The 25681-nt window shown below is 42.8% G+C and overlaps 1 protein-coding gene across 9 annotated transcripts; it reads right to left on the reverse strand.

Annotated features, from left to right (window-relative positions):
* LOC120902874 (hyaluronidase Tab y 2.0101-like) lies at positions 1–24703 on the reverse strand. 9 transcript variants are annotated; one of them, XM_040311934.1, is made up of 8 exons: positions 24537–24703; positions 18908–19355; positions 15308–15600; positions 15049–15188; positions 6869–7050; positions 4811–5012; positions 427–515; positions 1–347 (listed from the first exon to the last, which is right to left on the reverse strand). In XM_040311934.1, the coding sequence occupies exons 2-8, from the start codon at positions 18979–18981 to the stop codon at positions 239–241; spliced, it is 1089 nt and encodes a 362-aa protein (XP_040167868.1). In that variant the 5' UTR covers positions 18982–19355; positions 24537–24703; the 3' UTR covers positions 1–238. The 9 variants fall into 9 exon arrangements, with proteins under 9 accessions (XP_040167868.1, XP_040167865.1, XP_040167867.1 ...); XM_040311931.1 differs by lacking the exon at positions 24537–24703 and adding an exon at positions 20555–20683; XM_040311933.1 differs by lacking the exon at positions 24537–24703 and adding an exon at positions 20402–20547.
* Between the last annotated feature and the right edge of the window lie 978 nt (positions 24704–25681).

Consider the following 25681-nt stretch of genomic DNA (forward strand, 5'->3'; position numbering starts at 1 on the left):
TATCATCGATGAAGTATTTTGTTTGTTTCACATTTTATGCATATTTATTTCGTTGTATCGTACAGTAAAAAAAAATTGTATAAAAATCCTTAACGAAAACGAACAGTCTGCTTAAGCGTAGAACACCACTTGCTGTATCTTGTTGATGGATCCCCTGGTGGTCGGTTGATTGGTTGGTTGGTTCATTTGGCAAAGAGAAAAGAAAGCTACTTTAAAAATTTGGCCCTAACTGTGTAGTTCAGGTCGATGTATCTGGAATGTTTTTCACTATGTAGCGCGGTTGCAGCGTGCTAAGCACGGGTCCGAGAGTACTATCCAGGTACGCTTTAAAGGAGGTACATTTTTGCCTGTCATATGGTTTAGAAGGAAAATATAAACATAATATAGTGAGTAAAGTTTGATGTTAAAAACAATGGACCAGCTTACCGTGTGTTAAGATCGAATGAACTGCCCCACAAAATGATACCATCGGATCCGGTACTCTTCATGGCTGCGAGTGCATTGATCCAGTCGCTCTGAAATAGAATAACGATGAACATAGAGGTTATATTAAAAAAACAAGTGCTTTGTTCAGTTTTAATGCTACAATACAACACAAAGTTTTTGGATTATACAAAAAACTAAATCTTTTTAGTTTAATCATAACCATCTTCTATGGTGTAACAACCGTTGTCGATCAAGGCTAGCCTATTGCACAAATGGGAACGTCTATCAGTGCGTTATAGATTTTCCACAGCAGGATAGTTGATGGGGTCGTGCAACTAAGTTGAAAACTAATACCCCATTGAAAGTGGCGCTTTCAATGAGAGGTTGAGAAGAGGGGAGGTTCTTCTTAACAGACATCTTGTCTAATAATTTATTATTAAAGATTTATAAAACCGCTAAAAAACGAACAGTGGACCCTCTTTCAGCATCAATTTAAAGGTTAATTAAAGAATTTCAAGAAACAAAGCGGCGTTTAATTGATTTTGGAATACAATAAGATATTTCCCTACCACCAAGAAATGGTTGAAAGGATTATAAAACACGGCAGAGAACCCCGTGTTAAAAATTAACACAGCTGTTAATCGGAAGATTAATTAGCTCGACTCATTTAGATGCACATAAATAACAAAACCACCTTTACAATCTTGCCAAACAGAAGAAAAACGTCTAACTGCTAATGACAATTAGTAAGAAAAAGGTATCATGAACCAAAAAAAAAAAAACAGCTACAAAAAGCAGAAAGAATAAAGTCCCCATTGAATTGAGATCTAATTTGCAGCGTTTCGCACCCGGTTGGTTAATCCGTTTGACAGTGCTGTGCACGTGCTCCGGAGGAGCTTAGGAGTTTTGCGAATTAAAAACGAGCTGGTGAAAATGGAAGGCCAAGAAAATGAAAATTGGACATTCTGTGCTGTGAAAAAAGTGCAATTAGAAATTTGCATTTTACCTCCGGAGCTTAGCAGTGTGACACAAATGCGTCATTTGGGCACTAAGAGAAAGAGAATTTTGGATGGAAAGCTTTTGTTTGTGGAAATGACCTTCGGGAAATAAAAATGAAGTTTTTTGCACTCTTTTCTAACAAAAATTGACGACTTTCTTTTGGTGCTTCACCGTCTACTTTTGGAAATTGCTCATAGTTTTGTGCTCGATTCGCCCTAGATGTTTTGCTGTGATCTATCTGTATCGCCTCTAACTCTTAGGGTCTTGGGAAAAATCGGCATAAATTGTCCCAAAATACAAACAAGACGCAAACAACAGTTGTAGCAAAGTTTTGGGCGAAATGTTTATCACTCGCAATTCTGGAAGTCAGCTCACTCAATTTCATCAATCTTCCAACGGCCAAAGAGCCGGTGTGCTGGCGGTGTGATGATCTTCGAAGGGATGGGAAGCAAAAAAAGATTCAATTTCTTCGAATGCAAAACACTGCAAAGTAGGGAAAAGTTACCCGAACCGGCAGCAGGGAGCAAAAATTTAAACTTGATTCGTTTGGAGGATGGAAAAATTCGAAAAGAAATAAACATCAACTGCCAGCACAAACACAGCACAGTCGAGCGCATCGGAAATGGGCACAGAAAAGGAGTAAGTCAAGTGAAGTGTCTCGTGTTGGTTGTCGTCAAATATCAAGATTGTTTTTTTTTGCCGTGTTGTATCCCTGTTTAGATGGGGCTTGTTTGCGAGATGATTTTTCCCAACTTCTTCTCCTTTTTTTCCTTCGTTTTGCCACATCAATTCCACTCTTTCGAGCGCAGTTTCCAGTGCGATTTCTCGGAAGTCGTGCCGTTGCGTTGTATTTTTCCCACACCATCGCACCAGAGAGAGAGAGAGAGTGAGTGGCTTTGACCGAGAATTTCTCAAGTTCAGGCGCAATCTCCCGGGATAGTGGAAAGTGGGTAAAAATAATTAAAAAGTTCGCCCATAGCGCATCCCGGCGCGTCGTTGCTGAATCGTTGATCAGCTGCTAGGACGGACGCTGGGCGAGCCTGGACATGGTTCCGAGAGCATGTTTTTTGTAGATGTTTTTTCCCCCTAGAAAGCAACACAATCCATGATTCCGTTAACCGGAGGCTGCATAAACAACAACAGCAACAGCTCAGCTATTGTGTCGGCAGGAGACTGATGTGATGAGCATAGTCGAGAACATGGAATACCGGCTTCCATATAATGAGCCCTGTTTGTGGGCGCCCGGTTTTCTTCATATTGGTTGGAAAGCTGCCTGGTAGGATTTTCAATTGCCCCAATTGCATGACCCAATGCGTTGATGTCAGGCGTACGAATGGACGCATTCGGGAGAAAGCAGTTATAAGTAACTTAATTCATAGGACAAGCGTTCAACAGTTAGTCTTAGATGTCACGATATTTGTCAAATTGAGTTTGAAAGATCCGAGAAAAGGGCCCAATGTGCCTGGCTGAAGTATTCCGTATATCGCTTCTGAACTTGAGTATTGTGATGCTGATGATTGCTGCAAATTAGTAAAGTTTTGGATAATGCATAGATTTATTTTGAGAATCTTGAATTTCTAAAGACATAGCTTATTGATGAATCATCGTGAAAACGAGGGAAACTAATTTATTTTACATGAATGGTTTTTTGTTACAATCTGTTTCCTACCATTTTTTGTAACCAAACCATAAGTTTAGCACAAAGACACATGTGTTTTGCATGATTCGTCTTTGATGAATTACTGAAATATCTTGCGGCTATTATGATTCAAATGGTACTCTTTTCAGAACTCCTATCATAGAATATTAAACAAAACATTCACAAAGAATGGAATTGGTGTAGATAAATTGATAAAAAGTAAAAAGTAAATGAAGCAAAATGCGATTGATTGTTATTCAATTTTTTTTGGTAAAATGAGCACATTGTTATCTGAAAAGATTATGCGATTTGTTGAATCAAAACAATGAAATTACGATACATTGTTTCAAATACAATCGGAATGAATGCATAAACAAAACGAAAAACGAACAAATTTACATTTTTTCAATGTCACAAAACTTTATCAGCAACTCTACAACTACGACCCCCGGGCCGCCGTCCCGCTCTTCAGACCGCAGCTTAAAGCTTTGGAAACTTTGCGCTTCTGCTTTTGCTTTCCGTAACTTTTAATGCTTATCATATCCCCGTTCGAAGGATAGCGGGATGTTCTTGATACGCCACTCCCGAGAGGGTAATTGAGTTTGGTGCAAGTTTCCGGTGACCTTAATCAAGGGTTCTTTTGCTTGGCACTCTCATGCAAACTCTCTTGCCGTCTGGGCAGCCTTCTGTAATGTATCAATGTAACGGAACGAGGTGAAGAAGTAAGGGCAGAGCGACAAGAAAGCTAAGAAAGCAAGTGTATCTTATCCGAGCAAAGAAATGCCGATAAAAGTGCAGTTGCACTTCCGGTGACGTACTTTGCGCAACAGCAGTCAACAGTTTCGAAGAAGCGAGCCCGGCATAAACTTTGTTACCGCTCTTTTTAAGCGCTTGCCGAGTTGCTGCTAAGGTTGGGACTATTTTCGGTTTGACTTTGAGAAAAACAAACCCATTCTGTTGTGCGTATTGCGGAACGTTGAAAAAAGGATGTCCCGTCACCTGTCAACCCGTATCAGGTGTTTTATTTCCATCCAACGTAACATGCGGGAAGTTGGTCCCAGGAGTATCAGTCTTCAATTCCCAATTTGGTATGCTGATTCTTGCGCAAAGAGTTACAAAAGGGAAACAAAATCTATTGGACAGATAATAATAATTCAAAGGATAGCGTCCATTTTCAGCTGTCTGTTTACTTGAGCGAACATGAAATGGGACATGATAACGTCTGCCATCTAATATTCTTCCACGGTACGATACTCCATCTCAAGGATTGCAAATGGTACCAAATGTCACACATGTTACTCACGTATGCAAAATAATGCCATCCGTTCATGCTTCCTTCTTTCCTGTTTGTTTTCCGGAGTTCACTTCCCAACTTGGAACATAGTGTTTGATCAATATTTATACCGTCACAAGTAATCTCACGCAAGCGACTGCAGCAACAAGTAGTTACCGAAACTTCTTACTGAAGGATGTAACAGTCACGCATGCATGGGGTGTAAACTTGTTGATATTCGTAAGTTTCAGGGTTGTTTTTAAAGGATTGCATGGTTCCGCTCCGGCATCATGCATGAACCATTAGTCGGCACTTGGTGTGCCAGAAGTTTATTTTTAACAGTGCTGTTTACTTGCTCTTTAGAACCGAGCGTATGGCTCGCTGAAGGCGATGAACCGATCGTTCTTGAAGATGAAGTTTAAAGAAAAAAACGATAGGAAAGGGAGTAACTACTCGCCTCTCATCATACTTACTTCCGTCAGGTACTGAATGGAGTCGGTGTAAACGTAGCGTAGATAGGTCAAAACTTTGCGCCTTGGCTTGGTGCGCTGCGCCACCCGGACGGCTTCTCGGACGCGTCCCCGTATTAGCTGCTCCCGTTCGCTTGGTGATAGCTTTTCCCGCAGATAGACAGATGGGAAGATGATGTCCGATCCATCGAACAGCCACATGATGCTGTGGAGGAAGATATAGAAAGGATACGGCATAAGGTTTTAAACTCCAGAACAGTCGTTTCTTCAAATTTTATGAATCGAATAGCAATACTGGGTTACGACTTCCTTATGTTCCGCAAACAGCTATTCCAATTGAATTGAAAATATATTATCATTTACGTTTATTTTGCTCCCCAAAAAGAGCCACGATATGTAACAGTTCGCGATATAAATGCTTGTTGTGCGGGAATATGATATGTATTAGCAATCTAATGCATATTTGTTTTATGTTTATGTTATGAGATATCATCGTAAAACAATAATGCACACAATTACAATCACTTCAGACTACTAAATCGCCATAAAGAACGATGATAATATTACAATTGTGATGCAGTGTCACACTGCAGTATAATTTCTGAACATTTACAGTAATGTTATCTTATTATTCAGTCCAATATCACTTCAAATGTTAGCAAAAGTGATTGATCCTTGCTTTATAGATTGATCTTTGCTTTACAGAATGAAATCTACTACTACTACTATTTAGCGTAACGTCCTACGCGGACATGCTATACAGGCTTTCGAGCCTTTATATCGTTACCACGCACCCGGATAGTCAATCCTTGCTACAGGGGGACGGTCCATTCCAGGGTTGAACCCATAACGGGCATGTTATTGAGTCGTTCGAGTTGACGACTGTACCACGGGACCGCCCCATGTATGATGTCAAAATATTTGATTTTGCTGATCTGCTAGCAATCTTTTTTTTTAAATAATTTGCGCTGGATGCATATATAATCTAGGCTCTTGAGATGGTCCTTGAAGACCTTTGCTAGATGCATTGCATTTGTAATTCCTGTGTTATTAACTACTGAACATGATTTAATCGATCGCCGTGTGTGGAGTCAGTTAAAAAAGTGTATCAACAAACACAGTGCAAATCCGTTGTGACTTTGAGCTACAATTAAAACAGAATTAAATGATTTGGAAGTTGCGGTACTATATCAAAGTGTTTACAGATACTATAAGGAACCAACTCATTCCATAAAACCCTCGAAGTTAGCATTTTAAATTGTTAGGTAACAAAATGATATTTTACAAAAGCTTCCCAACTCCCCCTTCACTATTCGCTTTGTTCAATGTATAGCAGTTTTCCATAATAGTATCAAGAGTAAATACTTTAGGGCACACCTCCAAACACCTAAAAGTACAAAAACCGCCACCTGGTTTACAAACTCCCTGACAAAGCTCCCACGAGGAGGAACAATAAAGCAATCCATTTACACCGTCGTTTCTTCACACTACAAACAAACAAAGCAACAGAAACAACATGCAGTCTTGCGTCGTAATTTGCAGCTCCGGTGCGACTCTCGGGTGCCGGTAGACGAAACTCCCACCGTACCCCGCATTAAAAGTGTTGAAAGTTGGCGATAATTTATTAATTCCTCCCGCTCGGCCGATTTTCGGTATGCCAGGACTGCTGGTGGCAGCCTGATAGTCACCTGCGGGGGGTGGAGTAAAATCCCTTTACGGGTGGAACACTATCGCTTTTCCGAGCTACGGAAAATCATCTAACAATGGGCGATGTAAGCCAGACAGAGCCATTTTCGTGGAAGGATTGGAAACGGAACCGGTTGCTGTTTCCGGCTGGGGAAGAAAGGGAATAACAAGGGCTCGTCGTTCTCATTCGCAGTCTGTGTCTGTGAGCCTTATCCTTTTTTGGGCCGCCATCGTTTAGATACCGTTGGATGCTGTGTGAGTGTGAACTTTAGAAGTTTGGTGTACTAGGTGTTGTTTTTTTTCGGTACCGTGCGGTGAGGTCGAATGGTAGGCGAATGGTTTCGGACCTTGTGTGGCCTTGCGCGTCTAAATTACCGGTTGTTTTCTCGCTGCACTTCCGGTGAACAGTTTTCCGAGCGAGTGCTAGCCGCACCGTTCATGTTGAAGCAGTAGGGAAAGGCATAGTAACCCCATGCCGCTTGGGGTCGTCGCTGTTTCGCTAGCAGTAGCGTTTGCTCCATAAACTCGCGCCCTGTTGCTTCGAATCGACGGGTCGCCTGGGGAAAGAGAGAAAGAAACACGCCATGTGAGTAAATAAATGAAACGGAACGAGCAGACGAACACTGGCGCTGGAACGTTTTCCTCTACTAAGAACACTCTGCAGGCCACTACTTCACTGCTCCTACAACAACTAAAACTCTACATCTAAATCGGCCATAGTAGCATAGCTTTTTCGGTCAGTGGTCCCATCCCGGGGGAGAGATTCTTTTTTTTTCTGTGCCTTAGATTCGACCGGGAACGTACTGCTGCAGGTGGTTACCATATGCTCTACAGTATGTACACGGTCCGGGGGATAGGTTTGGTTTTTACCGAACCAGTCAGGATAATATACGACCGTAGGACACACTGTACGGTGAAGGCCAGTACCAGCAGGACTCAACGTAGTATTGGGTACTGTTTTAGCGTTATTCTTTAGAATAAGACAGCACCCAGGAGATGGCGGTAGACAGCAACTCGAGTCGACAATTCTACCTTACTGCACCCACGAGTTATTGTGTGGAACGGACGAGACAATGCTGCCCGTAGTCTAGGCTCACGTTGCTTTCGAGAAGCGATGCTTGTTTGGTATCCTGGTGAAATATGGCCACCGGATGCATGAGCTTCTCCATGTTCGCCAGCTGCTCGTGTCTACGCCTTTTTGCCACAATGCCTTTTCTAGCACCGTGTAGGTCAGGTCAACGGGAAGACCTTTATTTGAGACAATAGAAATTTGCTTCCAACAGAAAAAGGGAAAGAAAAGATAATGACATTTTAGTGGTTGACAGATAGCAGCAGGACTTTGCATCGGCTAGCATGGTCGTCCCGACGAAGGGACCGTGTAGAGAAACACCGGTAGCTAATGGTATTCATACAGCAGCAACATTCTTCGCTTCTGAGAGAGTGCAAGCAACAATCTGTCTGCCGTTTTGCATTTCTATTTGTCCCTTTCCTTCCACTTCACAATCTCTTTTTGCTCGCTTAATTGCTTGGCGGTAAGCGTCTGAGGTTATTTGGGAAATGTTTTCAATGGTGCAGCAATTATAGCATGTCTTGTGGGCGCACCATTGTGATGTACTTAAACCCGTAGCAATGCAATGGTCTGTTTGAAGGGAATTGATTTACGCTTTGTGTGGACTGTTGTTAAGGAGGTTTGCTGTTTGGATGTGGTTGCTGTGCCATCTTTGTGGATATCGAAGCGTTTGCGAGCAGCTTGTTGCAATCAACGCTGCAATTGTTTTGATCTTCTTTTATTTGTGATATTTCAAAATATGGAATAATTCGTGTGATTTCTTGCAAAGGCGCTTAAAAAGTAGCTTAAAAATAGTTTGTTGTGATTTATTTAGGTAATGTGCATAACTCTAGGCGTATCGTGTGATAGATATCCTTTTTTGATAAATGTATGCAATCCATGCAGCATCACGCCTAGAGTTATGCAATTGTCAAATGATTTCTGTAATGCAGGGAGCCTTCAAATTTTAATTAAATCATACTTTTTAAGAAAAGAATGTTTGTGAAACGGATAGTGACTATTTAGTCAAGAGACCAACTTCCGAACCACTACTTTGAAATTTTTTAACTTAAATTTAATAAACAATCTAATAAGGCGTTGGTTTTCATTAGATATAAAATTAATAAGATGAAAGCTTCGAGTTATACAGTATATATAACTATCATTATGCTACGAGCGAACCGGGCATAACACTCCTGTTATAAGTTCTAGTTAATTCAATTGGTAGTAAAAAAACAACGTATCTTTGATCTCCAATAGAGAAGATAAAGTTGAAAAGTTCCTCGAACTTTGTACACCATCTACTGTCGGAAATAAAACCATACCCGGGGTGCTTTAGTTTCTTTCGCTACCAAACTCTTTCGGTCATACTATATTTTGCAGTTAGATGTCACCGGAGGTGATTCACAGGAGCAATTTGCACAGTTTCTGATGAGCTTTCGCTTCCTTGCATGAGTGCCTTTTACTCTACACATCGTCGGTATAAAGCACTCCGCTTCAACCTGCCCCAAAAGCGTTGACTCTTTGTACAGTTTGGAAGAGTTTTTCTTTTCCCTCACCCCCGTGCAACAGCTCCGACGTCCTGCCGAGCAATAAAACTAATATCGTAAAAGATATTAATTAAGTTTTATTGGACTCCCCGTCGGTGGTTTTTCTTGCGTGCGGTGGAGCGCTGCAAAGGTGATGGCAAGAGACGCATACGAAAGGTGAAGCCTGGCGCATAAAAAGGGGTTGCGCTGTTTGGGAAAGTTTTGCGCCCAAAGTGTGCCGAAAGAAAATTGTAGAAATTGTAATGAACTGGGAAGAGTGGGGATATTGAGTGCCAGCAGGCGAACGTCCCCGTACAGCGTTTATGAAGTGTGCAAGGGGCCTGGAGGAGCGGAAGTTCATAAACAATTGTTAAGTAAGTGGGAAAAAGGTCAAAGTGTGTCCTGCATTGAGGAGCGTTCGTTCGGCTTCGATTGCATTTGCCAGTGTGCGGTATCGATTTGTGGTGTATTGATGTAATTTAGTAGTGGTATGGTATTTTTTTTAATATCAAATGGGGAAATAACGTTGTCACTGGTAAACTTAAAGATTTAAAATCTATCATAGCTAGAGGAAGCTTTTGCCGGAATGCTCACTAATGATACCGCGACACAAACACTCTAATTATAGGAAAATATTTCATTACACAGCCCAACCGACTGTGGTTAACGGTGTGTTAGGGGCACATTCCATCTAAATTAAACCTTGTCTGCATTCCACTACTCTGCTAAACAAAAATTGACCATTTTCATCAAAACCACAGCAACGTCAAGCGGTTTTGTGAAGGAACCCAAATCACTTTGCACTGCTGCAAAACTGCCCAGCGGAACGAGCGGCACAAATTGCATACCAGGCAGGCGAATTTACATTCATGTCCATGTTGGTTCGCGGTTTTTCCTTTTCTTCCTCCCTAGTTTTGTGGTTTCCCTCTCCAATGCTTGCGCCGCTGTAATTTGGCTTCCCCGTGTTGTGCTCCAGTAATTTGAAAACCATCCTGTCAAGTTTGTCTCGTTTGACAGTTGTTTCCCAGTGGATTGGACAGTTGGGAATAATGGGAAAAGAATGGCGGCGGGACAAAGAAAGAGTAGATCGGGGCGAAATTGCTTCGATATAAATGACCATTTATCAGTGGAAAAAAGAAAAAAAAACATGGCGAGAAAGAGAGCGACAGGGATTGAGAGATAGATACAGAGGCATAGAGTTAAAGGAAACTACAAGTATCGACTAAGTGTCATCTACAGCAAGACCAAAGCAATAATACTATAAAAAAAAGTTACAGTAAACCTCGCTGGTCCTTTGGTTCACGCTAAACTTAGTTGTGATGAGCAGCATAATAAAAATGTGAAATTCGTCATGCTGTCTTTTTGTGATAACCTTGAACTTTTCCATCGATTCGGACCCGCAGGTTCAGGAGGGAAGGCGAGCCAATTGTATGCTTCAATGAACAGAATTAGAGAAGTTTAGCGAAGTAGCTCAGTGACACAGCAGCAATTTGCTTCCGAAACTTCGCAGCCATCATTATATACTTTGTGAAGGTGATAAATACATTCAAAGATAAAGTTGAAGTGGTAAAAAAAAGTAAAAATTGTATTGAGAATGTTCAGAGCAGTTTTGTTTGTAGCTACAGCGTGTTTTTCCACCGTTTATTTTTAATTTATTAACACTCTGGGCGCTGTGTGGCTCGCTTTGGAATCACAGCTTTGTTCACTCCTCTTCTCTGTGATTGGTCTCTCAGCAACTCTCAGCAGAGCGCATTGCAGCGGGAAGAAAGAGAGAGCGCATATTGCAGAAGTGGCATCGTATGTGAGGATCGGAAAGAGAGTGAACGATCGTAAGCCAATGAAACGCTCTCATCGCTCTCTTATCTTGTACTGTTTTCTCTGCAGAAAACTGATGCAAAATGCCAGCGCCCAAAGTGTTAAACTGCTTACTTCTTTTGACTTACAAAATATTTTCTAAAAAAGGAGAATTGTAGTGTGTGTTTATAAACCTCAGTTTCGTTTTCATTGTGACAGTGTGCATAGAATTATTAATTAGTTCTAACCCTCCTTTACATGTTCGAGCCAAAACGGAAAAATGTCGATGCCAATGCTAACGAATCATTCTAATCCAATAATCGTATGTTGATCAATTATGTTTTGTATGCTTTTTTTGATATCCTACACTCAATTCCCACTTGCCCACCGGTTCTGAGCACTCTCTACGCCGGCAAAGGATAGGCTTTGTTCCTGGATATCCTATTTTTCTTTCTTTCTTTTTAATTCACCCCCGAAACCGATCAATGTCCCAACGCTTCACTCGTCGACAACGATATCCGGCACGGTCTGTCCGGTACTCTGGGGAGTCACCGGCGTCCGGGATATGATTTTCATTTTCCGGTTTATTAAACTTTCCCTGCTACCTTGGATGCCATTCTGTGTTGCCTACAGCGACCTCAGCCACTGTCCAGCCAGCCTGTTCGGTTCGATTAAGAAGTGCTTCCGTCATGTTTCCAATCTCGTTGAACAATGTTAGACGATAGAAATAGGATGGAAAAAAGCAGGCAAAAAAGCACGAGTCTCTCCGGATTTGGATGCGATGGCACAGCAAGACATGAATTTCCAATGACAACGCTCGGACAGGGAAATGAAAATCTACATTTGTCACCTGTTCACGAGAAAAAAAGGTTCCATGATGCATGTCAAAACCAAACCCGTTGCGAGGGCGGGTGTGTTTGACAAAGGATACTCTCTTCCAATGTCATTTGCAAAAGTGACTCTAATATGCTTACTAAATTAGTGCTAACTTTTAGCCACTTTTAGCTTTGGAACCAGTTTGTAAAATAAAGCAAAGGCAAAAAAATATCCTTACAGCTAAATGATTCGCAGAGCTCCAAAATGGTTCCCAAATGAAGGAATGGACGAACAATTGGTGCTTACCGAGCTGACTATGGCAAATCCTTCCCGGAACGAAACGGATTCGTCACTACACTCATTCTTTGCAACCGTTTGGCCAACAGAGCGGAATCAATGAGCTGTAAGAATGGGAAACCGGTGGGGCATTTAAGGGACCAAAAAAAAAAAAACTCAATCTACTTTCCGGGAAACCGAAAAGGCTAGATCCTTGTGCCAGAAATCGTCTTCGCGAAAATATTCACTTCGGCGTGGGGGGAAAAACAAGGGACAACGACAACTGACAGTGGATGGACGGAGCCAGCCGGTAAGCCAGTGCGGAATAGAGAGATGAATTTATAACGAAGCCTAAACAACTTATCGTTGCTGTCATCGTATCTTGTCCGTGCGTCCCAAGAATATATTAAGATGGGGGCGTATAGCATGGTTTGCCGGAACAATTAATTCCCCGAAGGATTTTTCATGCGTGGTTGACGACAGGCGAATGTTTCATTGGATACGTTCGGGTTTAAGCTTGGCTAAAGTGGTTTTGCTTGAAGTTATATTCAGGGAAACAAAAGTGTGAATGAATGTTGATGTGAAAAAGTAACTAAAATGCAATTTAGTGTTATTGTTAAAGATACACCCTTCCTTATAAGGATATGGTGTGCACAGTGACGGGTTGAACGGTAGGCAGAATGACTAGTCCAATATATATAAAAGCGTATAATCCCACAAGGGACCTTGTACTAAAGTAGGGTACCAGGGTCAAACGACTATGGAGTCCCGTCAGCAAAACATAATTTATTAACATCAAATGTTGAAGTAATCGAATTAAATTCTGTATTTCCTTCAATAAAATTGCTTTAACAATTTATAGTTAATTATACCATTTATAATTAATAGTAAACCATCCACATTACTTCTGAGTGGTATGCTCCAAAAAACTGTTTTTCTCCATTATCTGCTACTGTGTAACAAACAATGGGAGTTCAAGAAGAAGAAAAAAACAATAAGAGGAACAATATATGCGAAAAACACAAATATTTTGCATACATTTAGGCGCTACACGTAATCATCTCTAAACAGCAAACGAAGAATGATATGTATTAATGTAAGAATTCTTAGTGGGTTGTCATTAGTGAAGGGTAATTCGGAGCGGAGTCATGGATCAACTCCGACTCCGGTGCGCAAAATATGACTCCGAATCCGGATCAGTTCGAATCAGTCCGGATCAGTCCGGATCAGTCCGAATCAGTCCGGATCAATCTGAATGAGTCCGGAGAAGTCCGGATGAGTCTGGATCAGTCCAGGTGGGTTCGGCTGAGTCGAAACGAGTCCGGTACAGTCCGAGCGAGTAGTTTAGGTTGACGTTGCCATTGCTAACTTGCAATATGATTGTCCATCATCATTTGGACAATTCTTGATGAGTTCATTGACTTTCAAGTAAGGCATTTAATATGTACGATACAGTATCACAATTTTCATTCTTGAAATAATCTTTGCATTTTTCGTTAGATTAAAAAACCTTTTTTCTTCTACCGTATGCTTCCCAAAAACTCAGTCAAAATTTAAACAGTTTTACTGATTTTGTACCACCAACCGAAACTACTCGCCCTGGCTCGACCAAACTCATTCGGATGCTTCCAGACCCATCCGAACTGATCTGGATTGATCCGTACTCGGAGTCGATGTATTTACCCATCACAAGTTGTCATAATGTTTAGTGTTAGCTGTTTATGTTTTATATGACCTATTTAACCTTCTTGTTTCTCGTGCACATCCCACCAAACCTACAATTTTAACTTATTGATCTAGATAAGGCTATGTATAATTTTGGTGAAATATTACTCAAACCTACAAATATTACTATTCGCTCATTGATGTAACTCAAGGTATAATGGTATAAAGTTTAAGGTAGTAACATCTCCACTATCTATTTCATTCATCATATTATTGAGCTTGACTCACCATTGCTACAATAGTATTATTAGTCTTTTATCGTTTGAAAAGTGATCACTATGGTATACCGTATCGGGACGGGATATAATTGATTGCCTGCAAAACGGTCCACTCTTTGGAGCACAACCTATTATTCATGCTTTGTGCTTTACTTTGCCTTCATAAAAAACTCTACTTTAGCAGCTCAAAATTTCACCTCTCGGTAAACCAATTCATACTATAGCACATTTGCTGCAGGCTATTTTAAGAGGATGGCGCAGAAAAAAGGATCCAAGCAATATGGACAACCAACAACGCTCGTTACCGTGTTGCGTGGGGCAAAAACGGATCGACACGGTAAACAAATCACCCTTGGTACCGAAAAACCCAAGCCACTGGTTGGGTCACGCATGATTTCCGCATATTTATGATGACGGTGAGTTGGTTGAAAGAAATAAAGAAAAAAAAAGAGCCTCCCCACCTGCTGCTACCGTGCTTTTGTGCATTCATTTATTTTCCACCCCGAGAGTGAACGGGCGTTCCCGAAGGTTGAACCCTTACCGGCCACTTACCATCATGACGTCGCTGATAATCGGTTTTCTGTTGAGGAGTGTGGTTGTTTTTTGTGCGTTGCTTTTGCCTCCATCCACAGCCCTTAAGATCTGTTACTGGCGTTTATTGATCTTTTTGGAAGCGAAAGAGATCCTGTGTAAAGAGTGAAGCGCTTTAGGCAGTCCCTAAACAACGGAACGCCCCATCCGATCCCGATGGCTTTCTGCACTTAATGCAGCAGGAAAGGCTTTTTGTTTACCCCCTTTTTTTTGGCAATTATTTATGGCAGGAACGGAAAAGCTTCCCAGAATGCCCGAGTCCCGATTATTGAACGAGAAGCTGGACAAATACATTTGTGGCTTTTTCCGTTTTGCCGCTCGTCAACCAAAATGGACTCTACGGAGGAAGTATCTTGTTTTCGCTACTGCTTTATGTTTTCCGTTTTTCCGTCGCCATTACCGTGAAACAAAGGGACTTTTTCACTGTTCAAAGGGTTGAAACCTTTTCAAAAAGCTTCCCCAGTAATGGGTTCGCTTTGTATGGGAGCGCTTTGTCGTCGCCACTGGAGACGTAGTAGTATCGTTTACCGAAGAAAAGCAGTTAATCTGTTTACCTACCTCCCGTTCGAGATGGTTGCCCGACCAGTACGGGTGTCGTTCGCGTTCGATCTTGACCGACAGATCCTTGTACGGTTGGAGCGAGCCAAAGTTCTGCCGGTAGATGGGCCGCCAGGACTCGAAGTCGATGATGCCGATACCTGGAAGGTGTTTGGAAAGGTCAAGAAGTGGTTGACAGCGGTTGCTGGTTGGTTGGCAACGGGTTTGCTTGTTTGTTGTCGTTGGGTTTTTGAAGGGTAATGTTTTCCTTGCAACGTACCGCTGAAATTGCGATCCGGTATCAGCTCGTCCAGATGGCGCTCGAATATCTCCAGATGCTCGGTCAGGTTGCCCTCCTGCGGCACACCACCGTTACGCTTGTAGAGCGTTTTGGTGGACGGTTTCTCGAGCAGGGCCGGGAACTTGCCCGGATCGTACAGTATCGAGACGGCGTTGCCACGGAAGGTATCGTTTCGGTTTTGCACGACCGAGTACGTCCGGTTGACACTGCTAAACTCGAAGCCAAACTGATTGCACATGAAGGTCGGTATGTTCCAGTACACTTCGAATGATCTGTTTGAAATGGAACAAAGAAAGTAATAGAGAGAGTATTTTCAATCATATAGCCTGTTTTGTTAAGTAAATAATTTGTTTATAGCCTGGTGCTTTGTCCTGGCACATGCCGTCAAACCACGTTGATTGACGAGCAATTGATTAATCCCGTACATATCCTTTTTTGGGGAATTTTATTTGACTCCTTGTCCACACAAACTATGGAGTTTCTTCAGGTCGTGTTGACAAACCATTTTTCTTTTCAAAATTTCAATGAACTCTTTATTTCAACTTCATTCTTGATTGATTCTTTTGCATGAAAAACTTTCCATTTAGTTTAATTATTATTTAAAATATAAAAACACAATGACAATTACTATTGCATATCTTCAGGAGCTCATCAAGGAGCGAGGGAATTTGTTTAATAACAACTATAGTTGAGATAGAATCAAATTATTTTTGTTTCCAGAGCAATTAAGACTTTCAACTATAAGAAACATGATACAGATGATCCACGTTTTTCTTGAAACATCACCAAATATATTTGAATTATTTTTTTAATTTTCATGGCCTTTGTCATTGTTTTGCAAAACGGTTGATTTGTTTTGTGCATGATACAAGAAAAGCAAACAATAAATACCACCCTGGTATATCACCGTCAAATCGGAAGTACACAATTAAATTATGTTTTCCTTATATAAAACAAAATAAAACAACGATACAAGGTTTTCCAGGAGTTCTCATTGCTGTGGGCCACTTTATTGACTCCTTCTTGCGTGAAATGAACTTAATGTAATGGGAATTGGTCTATATACCACTCTTGTTGAGCAAATCCAATTGGAATTTCCAAGGACCCTGTCCAAAAGGGTGCCATACAGTCTAATTTCCATCATATGAGTGCACAACTATGAGAACCCCTGGAAAACCCGGTAAAGTTGATAAAAAGGCCAACAAAACTCTCAGTGTGTAGTTTTACAGGCAGCTATACCGAAAGTTGGAGATGACAGAAATGTTTTCAGCCAGATATTTGTATTTGTTGACAAATCAACCACAATAAAATATGAGAATGAACTGATGAAATGTGTGAAAAATCCTACAGAAATAGAGGAATCCTTTTATAAGAAATATCGAAATCCTAATAATATTATAATTTTAGTCAGATCTAGCCAAATAGAATGTACTGAAACTACAGCTTCAGGTCCAAAAGTCAACAAGTATTTCAGTAATCGATAAAAGTTAAAAATATATCACAATTTTATCGAAAGCAGATAAAAATTTAAGCTGATTTATTGAACAATCCAATTACATGCGTTAAATGCATAAACAATATCATTTTCACATTTAAGTAACCTTTAATAACTGCTTTAGACCCATTTGATTAACTATTTAGACTCTAAAGGTAGTGGTGGACTTGCCTCACAAACTTTATCTATCTCATGCATCCACAAACCACCGCAAATATCCCGAAAGCTTACGAACCAGTCGGAGCGAGATATTTTAAGCACAGTCTCATTGAATCTCATGAACTGCTCCATACTAAAAAAAACATTACTATTTTTAGCCAAGCAAGAAGCATCAATCTCCAAGACTTAAATGGTGACAACGTTTCGCTTCCTGATGGATGCCAGATTTAACACAGACACCCATTTTTTTGTGAGATTTTAATTAGATTTTCTGCTCCTTGTCAGGACGTTGGCTGCGTTCGTAGCCCATGCGTCCGAAAGCAACGGGTGCATTAATTCATTATTAATTTCGGTTGTTTAATTGTGCCAAATTTACTTCAATTAAGATTCTAATCCAGCGTGCGGGTGCGCTGCTTGCGCACAGCGGCTAAGCCGTGCAGACCACGTGGGCAGTCAAGCGGTTGCGGGCTACCAGTCCGGATTGAATGTCGCTAGTGGGCTAGCTAGGTTGCCGTTTGAAGCTGATGGGCCCACCCACGCCCGCCACCCACGCCCAGATGCTCCGGAAGTTGGCGGTTTTTGAGATTTAATTAAACGCCGGTACCATCGCTCGGTGTGTTTCGTTTCCCCAGGGTGCTCTCGTTAGGCACGGTACACATCAGGCCGAAAGCAAACGTCTCCCCCTCCCCCCCCCCCCGAAACACCCGCCCCAAAACCCTCAACTCGGTACGGCGAAGGGAAGAAATTACAATCGACGTCGGTGTGCGTGTGGTAGCACACCAGCCAAAGAACGTTCACGGGCTGCCGGAAGCGGTTAACCTCTAAAATGATAGTGTTTTTCGGGAGGAAGGCTAGCCGAATGGGCCTGCGGCCCGAGAGTAGGAAGGCGCACCCGATGATAGGTTTTTGGTCTGACAGTTTTGACATTGTAATTAAGTGGCGTTAGTAAGTTCTTCCCCTCGTTAGCGTTCAGCAGCTGCAACTGCTGCTGGTGCTTCGGGGTACAAGCAAGCCCGGAATCCATTATGTATGCAGTTTATGCAAAGCGTTTCCAAACTCGGAGGTGGTCTCCATTTGTGGCACACGTGATAAGCGAGCGTGATGGTAGCAGGTTCTTGAGTGTGTTAGCGTGGGTTTCTTTTTTTCGCATTGACTTAGCCGTGCGGTTAGCGGTTTAGCAAGGGGCGCTTAGCGCAGAGGTGTTTTTACACTAATGTTTTGTGCTGCACAGCGGCCCCCCTCCCAACCTGGTGGTTCGCTTCGCCCAAAAGCGAACTATCTATCAACACGCCGTCTTGCTGTTTCAATTTGCACACTGTCACCCATTCATTCTGGAAAGCTGGTAAAGTTCTTCTTCAAATTTCTTTCCCGTCTTTCCACACAGCGCACACCGGTGACATATTGCACTTGCACAGAATCACACACAAAAACAGACAACTTTTGCCGCTTATTCTGGTGTTGCAAGCATCAACCACGGGCAAGGAGCGCATCTAACAGTGAACTGTGAGTGAATGATGAATGAGACATGATTGAATGAGCGAACCGTGGTTTTGCAATATTTATTCTTCAACATCCCGTGCTACTGGAAATGAAAAGTTAACTTGCTCGGGGGGAGATGTGCTACGGGGAAAATCCGGGCGTGCTGGATGTTGACTGGTTGATTATCTTCACCATAGTGACTATCGCGCCGAAGTGAGGCGGTGAAAACGGGCTAAATGGATTTGAAGTAACTGGAGTAGGAGGTATGCTAGCGAAAACAAAATTTTACAGCAGCATCAGCAAGATGTTATCGGTGACAGCTGGCTAAAGTTCGAACTAATCATGGTGAAAAGCTTCGTTATGGTCGACAACAGAGCAGCTGACAGAAACGATACGATAAATATAGAAGGAAAAAAACACATACACAAGAATTGATATTGACTTACTTGATTTTGACAAGGTTCTGTAGCAGTAGTAGTAGCATCCATAGCGTAGTCGAACGGGTGGAGACGTAAACCATGTTGGTTGGTGTCGTTTTCGATGGTGCTGATGATGATGGTGACGATGACGATGCTGGTTTTGCTCGGAATTGTTGAAACGATTGTAGCAATACACGGAAAGCGCTAATCACTTACAGCTAATTGAGACGTGTGTGGGATTTGTGCAAGAGATTTGTCCTCCCTGTCCCATTCGCGTTTCACTTCCGACCACGACACTGCCGCATGTGGTACTTTTGTACCGCAAAACACATATGAGTGATTGCAACTTCACGCAAGATGGTGGCGTTTTCTGATGGTGGTAGCAATTTTTTGGAAGATTACACTAATAAAACACATCAGATGCACTCCGTTTAGCACTATATCACTGCACGAGCTTTGTTTGACCTTTTTGGAGCTAAAAATAGATGAAAGACATCAAGTTTACTACTTCAACAAAACCTCTCAACGGTTGGCACACTATCAGACACTTCACAAAGTTGCGAACCACGACCGTATAGCTGCAATGGACGTTCGAGGATATCGAACATAGAACCACGACAAAAGATACAAAATGCACTGCGGGAAGATAATATATCTTCACACCTCTGAAGCTTCTTGCTTGTCTAGATACGTGTCAAGACAATGGGCCGTTACTTTGCATCGCTACATTCTGATTCATCTGGTTGTGCGGTAGCAATTTAGCAAATCTCCGAACTACACCACAGCCTGGACGCTACTGAATCACGCACTCACTCACTGCTGGTTCACCCTGATCGGCAGTGGTCGTTTTTGTTGCGATCGTCGCCGTCGTCATCATCATCATCATCTCCGACAAAGCCATCTCGTAACTGTCAATTCGAATCGCCACTCCTAACACTCGCACACTCGTGCAGCCGCTGAGCGTTTTCGCATGCCTCGGCTCGCGGACGCGACCATATTAAAAATCCATTAACAAACGACACACCAAGCAGCACACCGTGGGCGTTTACGCAAAGTAGTCCGATTTTGGGGTTCTGTTCTGGTATCACACGCGCCACTCATACACTACGAATGGTGGAGAACAAACTGCGTGACCGCGTTTGCTCATCGAACTGAACCGGAGGCGCGCACTTTGAGCACTCGTTCGAGATCGCGCACTTCGATACCGTGGAGACGGCCGTCGAGAACGACGACGCAACGCTGTCTGTGCCGCGCACGCTTAAAACACTCTCGAAGCGACAGGGTGATAGAGGGGGGATAGAAGAGCAAAAAAAAAAAAAAGCACAACAAAAACAGCTGGTGCGCGCGCGCGATCTAGATCGATTTGTGCGGTTAAGAATCGAGCTTAACTTTGGAGTAGAGGGGCAAAAAAACCCAACTCGAGCGCGTGCAGTTACTTTTTGTTGCTGTTCTGTGTCGCGTTCGATCGTGTTTTATTAATTAAGTTCTACTTCTGACACCATCACTCACTCAATCAAGTACCGTGAAGTGTTTTTATGTGTGAACTAAATCGACCTAAACGACGTTTGTGCATAGCACGCGCTGCGAGGTGATGAACTGAAGCGCGCCCTAGATCGTACGCTACTGAGAAGCCACTGCTGTGTGTCACCCTGTGTTGCTACTAGTAACGCTTACCTGCGCACGTTTGCGTGAACTGGTGCCACCAGTTCTCACCTGCGGAAAAGTACACCGCAAACTAAATGAATCGCAAACGGCTCTGCTCGGTGTTGTTTGCACAGAAGAAAGTAGTGTTGTTTTGCATGTCTGTCATTGGTACCCGCTAAACAAAAAACAAGCGACGCGTGTTTCACGCGCACAACGATAACAAAAAACAAACGGCAGCGCACCGTTGCATGCTTTGTCGTAAAGGTTTAACAAACACAAAACACAAAAACGCCCCCTTCTACTTTGTCTGCTGTCGCTCTGCCTGCTGCCAGTTTATACTTCCGCGTGGTTCGGCGCACTTACGGGTGTGCAAGCATAGTGGCAGCAAGTATGGCGGTATGGTCAATGCGGAACGAGATACGGCAGACGAGGCACGTTTGACATTGGATCGAATCGTTTCAATTAAAAGATAGGACTTTGAACGAAACCTGCCAGCTGATGGCAGACAGTGAGCTACATTCATCTGGTAGAAGGAAATGACAACGTTAGGACTTGGCCGGAAGCATCCGAACATCTTCGGGCGGGGAGGATATTGGAGTTCATTCCTTCAAGGTAGTAGACGGTATCGAAAACGGAACCTGGCACTGCTCTTATCTAATTAAAAGACATTCTATCTGCCTATCTCAAGATAAACAGTGCAATAACTGCACCACCCTATCGGTGCAATCAAAACCTCCGGCAGCTTATCGCCGGTGACAGTTGTTATCGTTCAATAAGTACCGTTCAACGTGCTGCGGCCGTCGACGACGGCCATCGGCGTTCAGGTTAATCTTGTGTAATTAAAACCCTCCCATTCCGCACGCCATTGCGTGGTCAGTGTGTGGAATTGCTTCAATCAGGTGGAGATTTGCCCGAGATCTTACGACACATCTGCCGATCAGATGGAATCAAGGTGAAAGCTTATGTCTTCAGAGTGTGCTCTGTTAAGCTACGGGGGCTTAGATGTCATTGATTGGAGAATGATAAAGTAAACAATCCGAACATTTGCTGCTCAAGGCAGAATGCAGCAGATGTCACGATTTCTTCAAATTCTGTCTTTTTGTTTGATAGGTATATTTGTTATAATTTTGAATAAACACCAATCGCTTTGGGAAATTCATGGTAATGTCCTAAACCAGATATCCTTTGAATAAATATTAAAAACCTCGTACCTTGCACCAATATTGCACTATGGTTTTGAAAAATGTCGATGCAAATCTGGTCTTTTTTGTACCGCGTTACCACAATTCCAAGAAAGCGCAGCAAAAACAAATAATCCAGAACTTGCAGAAGCATTGAATGCAATTAAAATGTACTTGTGCTTTCTACTCCCTTTTTTGTTTGGTTTCGTGCGTAAAGCTACTCTTCAGCTGTGCTATTGTTATAGTTGTTTTGCCCCTTTTTGTTCGAGTTCACAATATTTACCCTTACAAAGCAAGTCAAAATAGCGTAACCTTCGCTGCATCGCCTCTCGGTACCACCCATAAAGGGAAAGCACTTTCACGGTAGCCTGAACCTTATGGAAATGGATAGCAGAAGGAATGCAATCAACCGGCGGCTGCAAGCAGAACAGCAGCAAACAGCGCGCTCGGGGTGCTAGTGGGTGCAGTAAAAAAAAAAAACAAAGAAAAAACACGAACCATACCCACGCTGAGCTGCATTTTCAGCCTGGCCGACTTGTGGTGTACAAACAAAAATCCTCATCCCTGCCAGCACCAGCAGCTTGGCGCGAGGGAAGGGCTGCAAAAACAACAACATCCACCTGGGCGGGAAATGCGCAAGCGGGGGCCATTAGTTTCCATGCACGATTCGTCGTTTGCAGTATCTTTGCTTCGTTTTTTTTTCTTTATTTACTTAGAGTGCCTTTTTTATATTTTATTCTGAATAATTCAACTCCCTCCATAACCGAAGGCGACTGCGATGCTTCCGCGAATGTGCTGCTATGCAAAATGGGAAGCTTTCTGTGAACTGTAGAACAGCGAGATGGCTTGCACTAAACATGGAGCGCACGAGAGAGTGAAAGAGAGAGAGCTACCCAGAGAAAGCGTGATGCTGCTGTGGGGTCGTGTACTACTAACCTCACAAAAATGCAACCTATGCACCGCCTACTCAACTTCCGGGCAACCTTCGGTGGAGCGCCACTGAAATGGATGACTTTATTCAAATTGGATCCGTAAATACGATTAAAATCGATTGCATCGGGTGCATCCATACGGTGAAGTGTAAGCTTTTGATGATTTGACACTGCACAAGGTGGATGAAAACAGGGGGAGAAAAAATCGAGATAAATGTTGTGCATCGGTCCGATGTCACCGAACCGCGCTAAGTGTTTATGCGTTCCAGATAGTGTGTTGGGCATGGGGGTAGAGAGATTCTCCCGCAGAGTGCACGCTCAATTTGCGCGCGGCTGCGGCAACGTTACGACAAGTTGAAAGAACTTTATAGTTATGGAGATGAGCCCGGCTGTCAACTGTCGTGTTATGGTAATGAGCGGCAGCATTACGAGCCCGTTCATTACCGTCGAGGAAGCCCGGCCCGTTGTAAGCACTATCTGACACACGCCTTGCTAAGCGTGGTAAGCATGGTTGCGCATTTTCGGATTAGCGTGCTTTTAGTTTCGAAATGAAAAATTAAAACTAAATGCAATCGAACTGCATCATTCTACCATCCCAAAGCAAAGCTGTTGGTTCCACGAAAACCTGCCACCTATTTATCATCTAGTGCCACGTTTAGTCACTGTGTCCAATTGGAATAATTGACGTGAATTGGTACTCACCGCAAACAGTGGAGCAATTGCAAAGGCACGTGGTGGTGGGGAATGAATTTTCGTTAAGTGATTTATCTACCACAAGCTCACATAAACACCTCAAATTTAATTAAAAATCTACCTCATCCACCACTACTGCTGGTCTATATTCTATGGTGGCAACCGGTGGACAACCCCGAAAAGCTTTGCTGCGTATCGAACGTGTTAGCACAAATTAACTGACACGTGCCGTGCCGGGGACCGGGTTTTCAGCATTAATTGCTACAATCAGTTGATTAGATGTCCGGATTTTCCGGTTTTTCGCCCGGTGTTTGCTGGTGGCAAAATATGTGTCAAAGCAGCACAATTCAATTACACTGATTGAGTGCTGTTTTACACGGTGGGAGCTCCCGGGCAGGAAGTGCGATAAATGCGGTGTTTTACGATGCGGTTGATCGTTTTTCCGGCAAGTAAAGTGGTTTATTTTTAGGTTTTTAATACGACAGTACGTACTTCTAGAGCTAGATGAGCATTATTACTACACAAAACTGTGGATGGTTTGCTTTCCTTTTTCTGTTTTCTGACTTGACTGAGAAATATTGAGATATTAAATAATATGACTAGGCTGAGAAATATTGAAATATTAAATAAAATATTATTAAAATATTATTAAAATAAAATATCATTTATAGATACACTTTTTGCTGTGTTTCATTTTGTTCGGCATTTTTAACTTGTTTCATTAAATATTTAATACATTTTCACACCTGCAGCTCTTTCGGCATGCAGCTCTACGTGCCGTACCAGGAATTCTTTGACATTTTCTTTTAAATATTCAACAGAAGTGTCCAACACGCCGGGCTGTGTTCTGTTCTGTTTTTCAAACTTTCATATCCGGTTTTACATAAACCAAGCGGTATCATGAATATCACATCCCATGCCACGTCCCTTGCTCCGTAGAAAAGACCTTCATTCGTTCCCACTGCAGCCAGAAAGAAGGTTTATCCCGGCTTTGTACCACCGACTGGGATGAATTATCCATTTTCCGGGATAAAGCAGAAACACACACACAACCAGACTGCGGCTATCCGAATGCGAGTTAAATCCGTAACCGTGTAACAAATAGCACAAATGAAGCAACACAAAACGGCGAAGAAAAAAAAAAACAACCTCACACACAGCGCTTTTTTATAACAGCAGCAAATCCGTTCACAGAGGACACACTACCTTCCTGTTTCGTTCCAATTGGGAGATGGTGAGTTTTTGTCATATGACGTCGATTTCCTCTACACACACACACACAGACGCGCGGGCAGCGCACGGAATCGAAACTGGGACGGGCCGTGGCTGGACAGCTTTTTCCTCGCAACAGTACACACTCGCGCCGCACAAACCGCAACCGGGAAATGAGCAGGATGTTCGGTGTCGTTTTATTATTTATAAGACCAGCGCTCGGGCACAGCGCTACAGTTTCAAGTGCGTCTGGCTGCAACTGGCAACAGGGTGGGCAATGAAGGGTGGAAGGTGCTTCCGCTCCGACCCGAACCCGATTCGAGTGGCTCGTTGGTGGAGTGAGCAAGCAAAAGAGCCAATCCGGTTACAAGCCACCACCGACAACACACCCGACAGCACGCCATCAAGGTCCCGGTCCCCATTTATGTGCAGCCGGCATTTTGGGTGACGTTCGCTGCGTTCGGGCATGAATGCATGACACTTTTCCACGTTGATCCCATACCATCCCCTCCTCGCACTGTACCGTTCCGATCGGGTCGTTTAATTCCGTACCAAGAGAGTGTGTTTGTGCACGATTGTTTTTTTGGTTCCTCTTCTTTGCTCCTGCAACTATTTCTGCTTAACTTTTCCCCTGGAGCTTGCATGTTTTGGAGCAGGTTTTGGTATGGTAATGTTTTGCAAAAAAAAAAAGAAGAGCCGGGTTTGTGAAAACACCCTCACTTAAACCTCATAAACACCCACTCAAACCACCCATCCGCACACAACCCCCCCCAACCCAGCACGCGAGTTTTGGAATCGGTAGTCATTTGCAGTTTCGGTCAACTGCAGCACGGGCATGTGCAACTTTGAATGAGCAGCAATTTGTTTTGTATGTGGCAGTGTGTATTTTTGTTTTTCTCTTTTTCTACTCTATCGCAGTGCGCACACTTTTATTCTGGGCCGTGGAAACTATTCCATTGAGAAAGCAAGTCGTCAACGTGCAGGGCTACAGTATGCAGTGGAGTGCAGTGCTGGGGGAAACGGTGTGATAATGAAAATAGAAAATAATATGAAGGTGAGCAAAGGTGGGAAAATTTGTGTGACATTAAATCCAAATTGAGGATTTTTTTTTGTCGGCACGGATTCAATATCAAGCTCAA

This window comes from Anopheles arabiensis, chromosome 3, assembly GCF_016920715.1.
Source record: "Anopheles arabiensis isolate DONGOLA chromosome 3, AaraD3, whole genome shotgun sequence".
NCBI lineage: Eukaryota > Metazoa > Arthropoda > Insecta > Diptera > Culicidae > Anopheles > Anopheles arabiensis.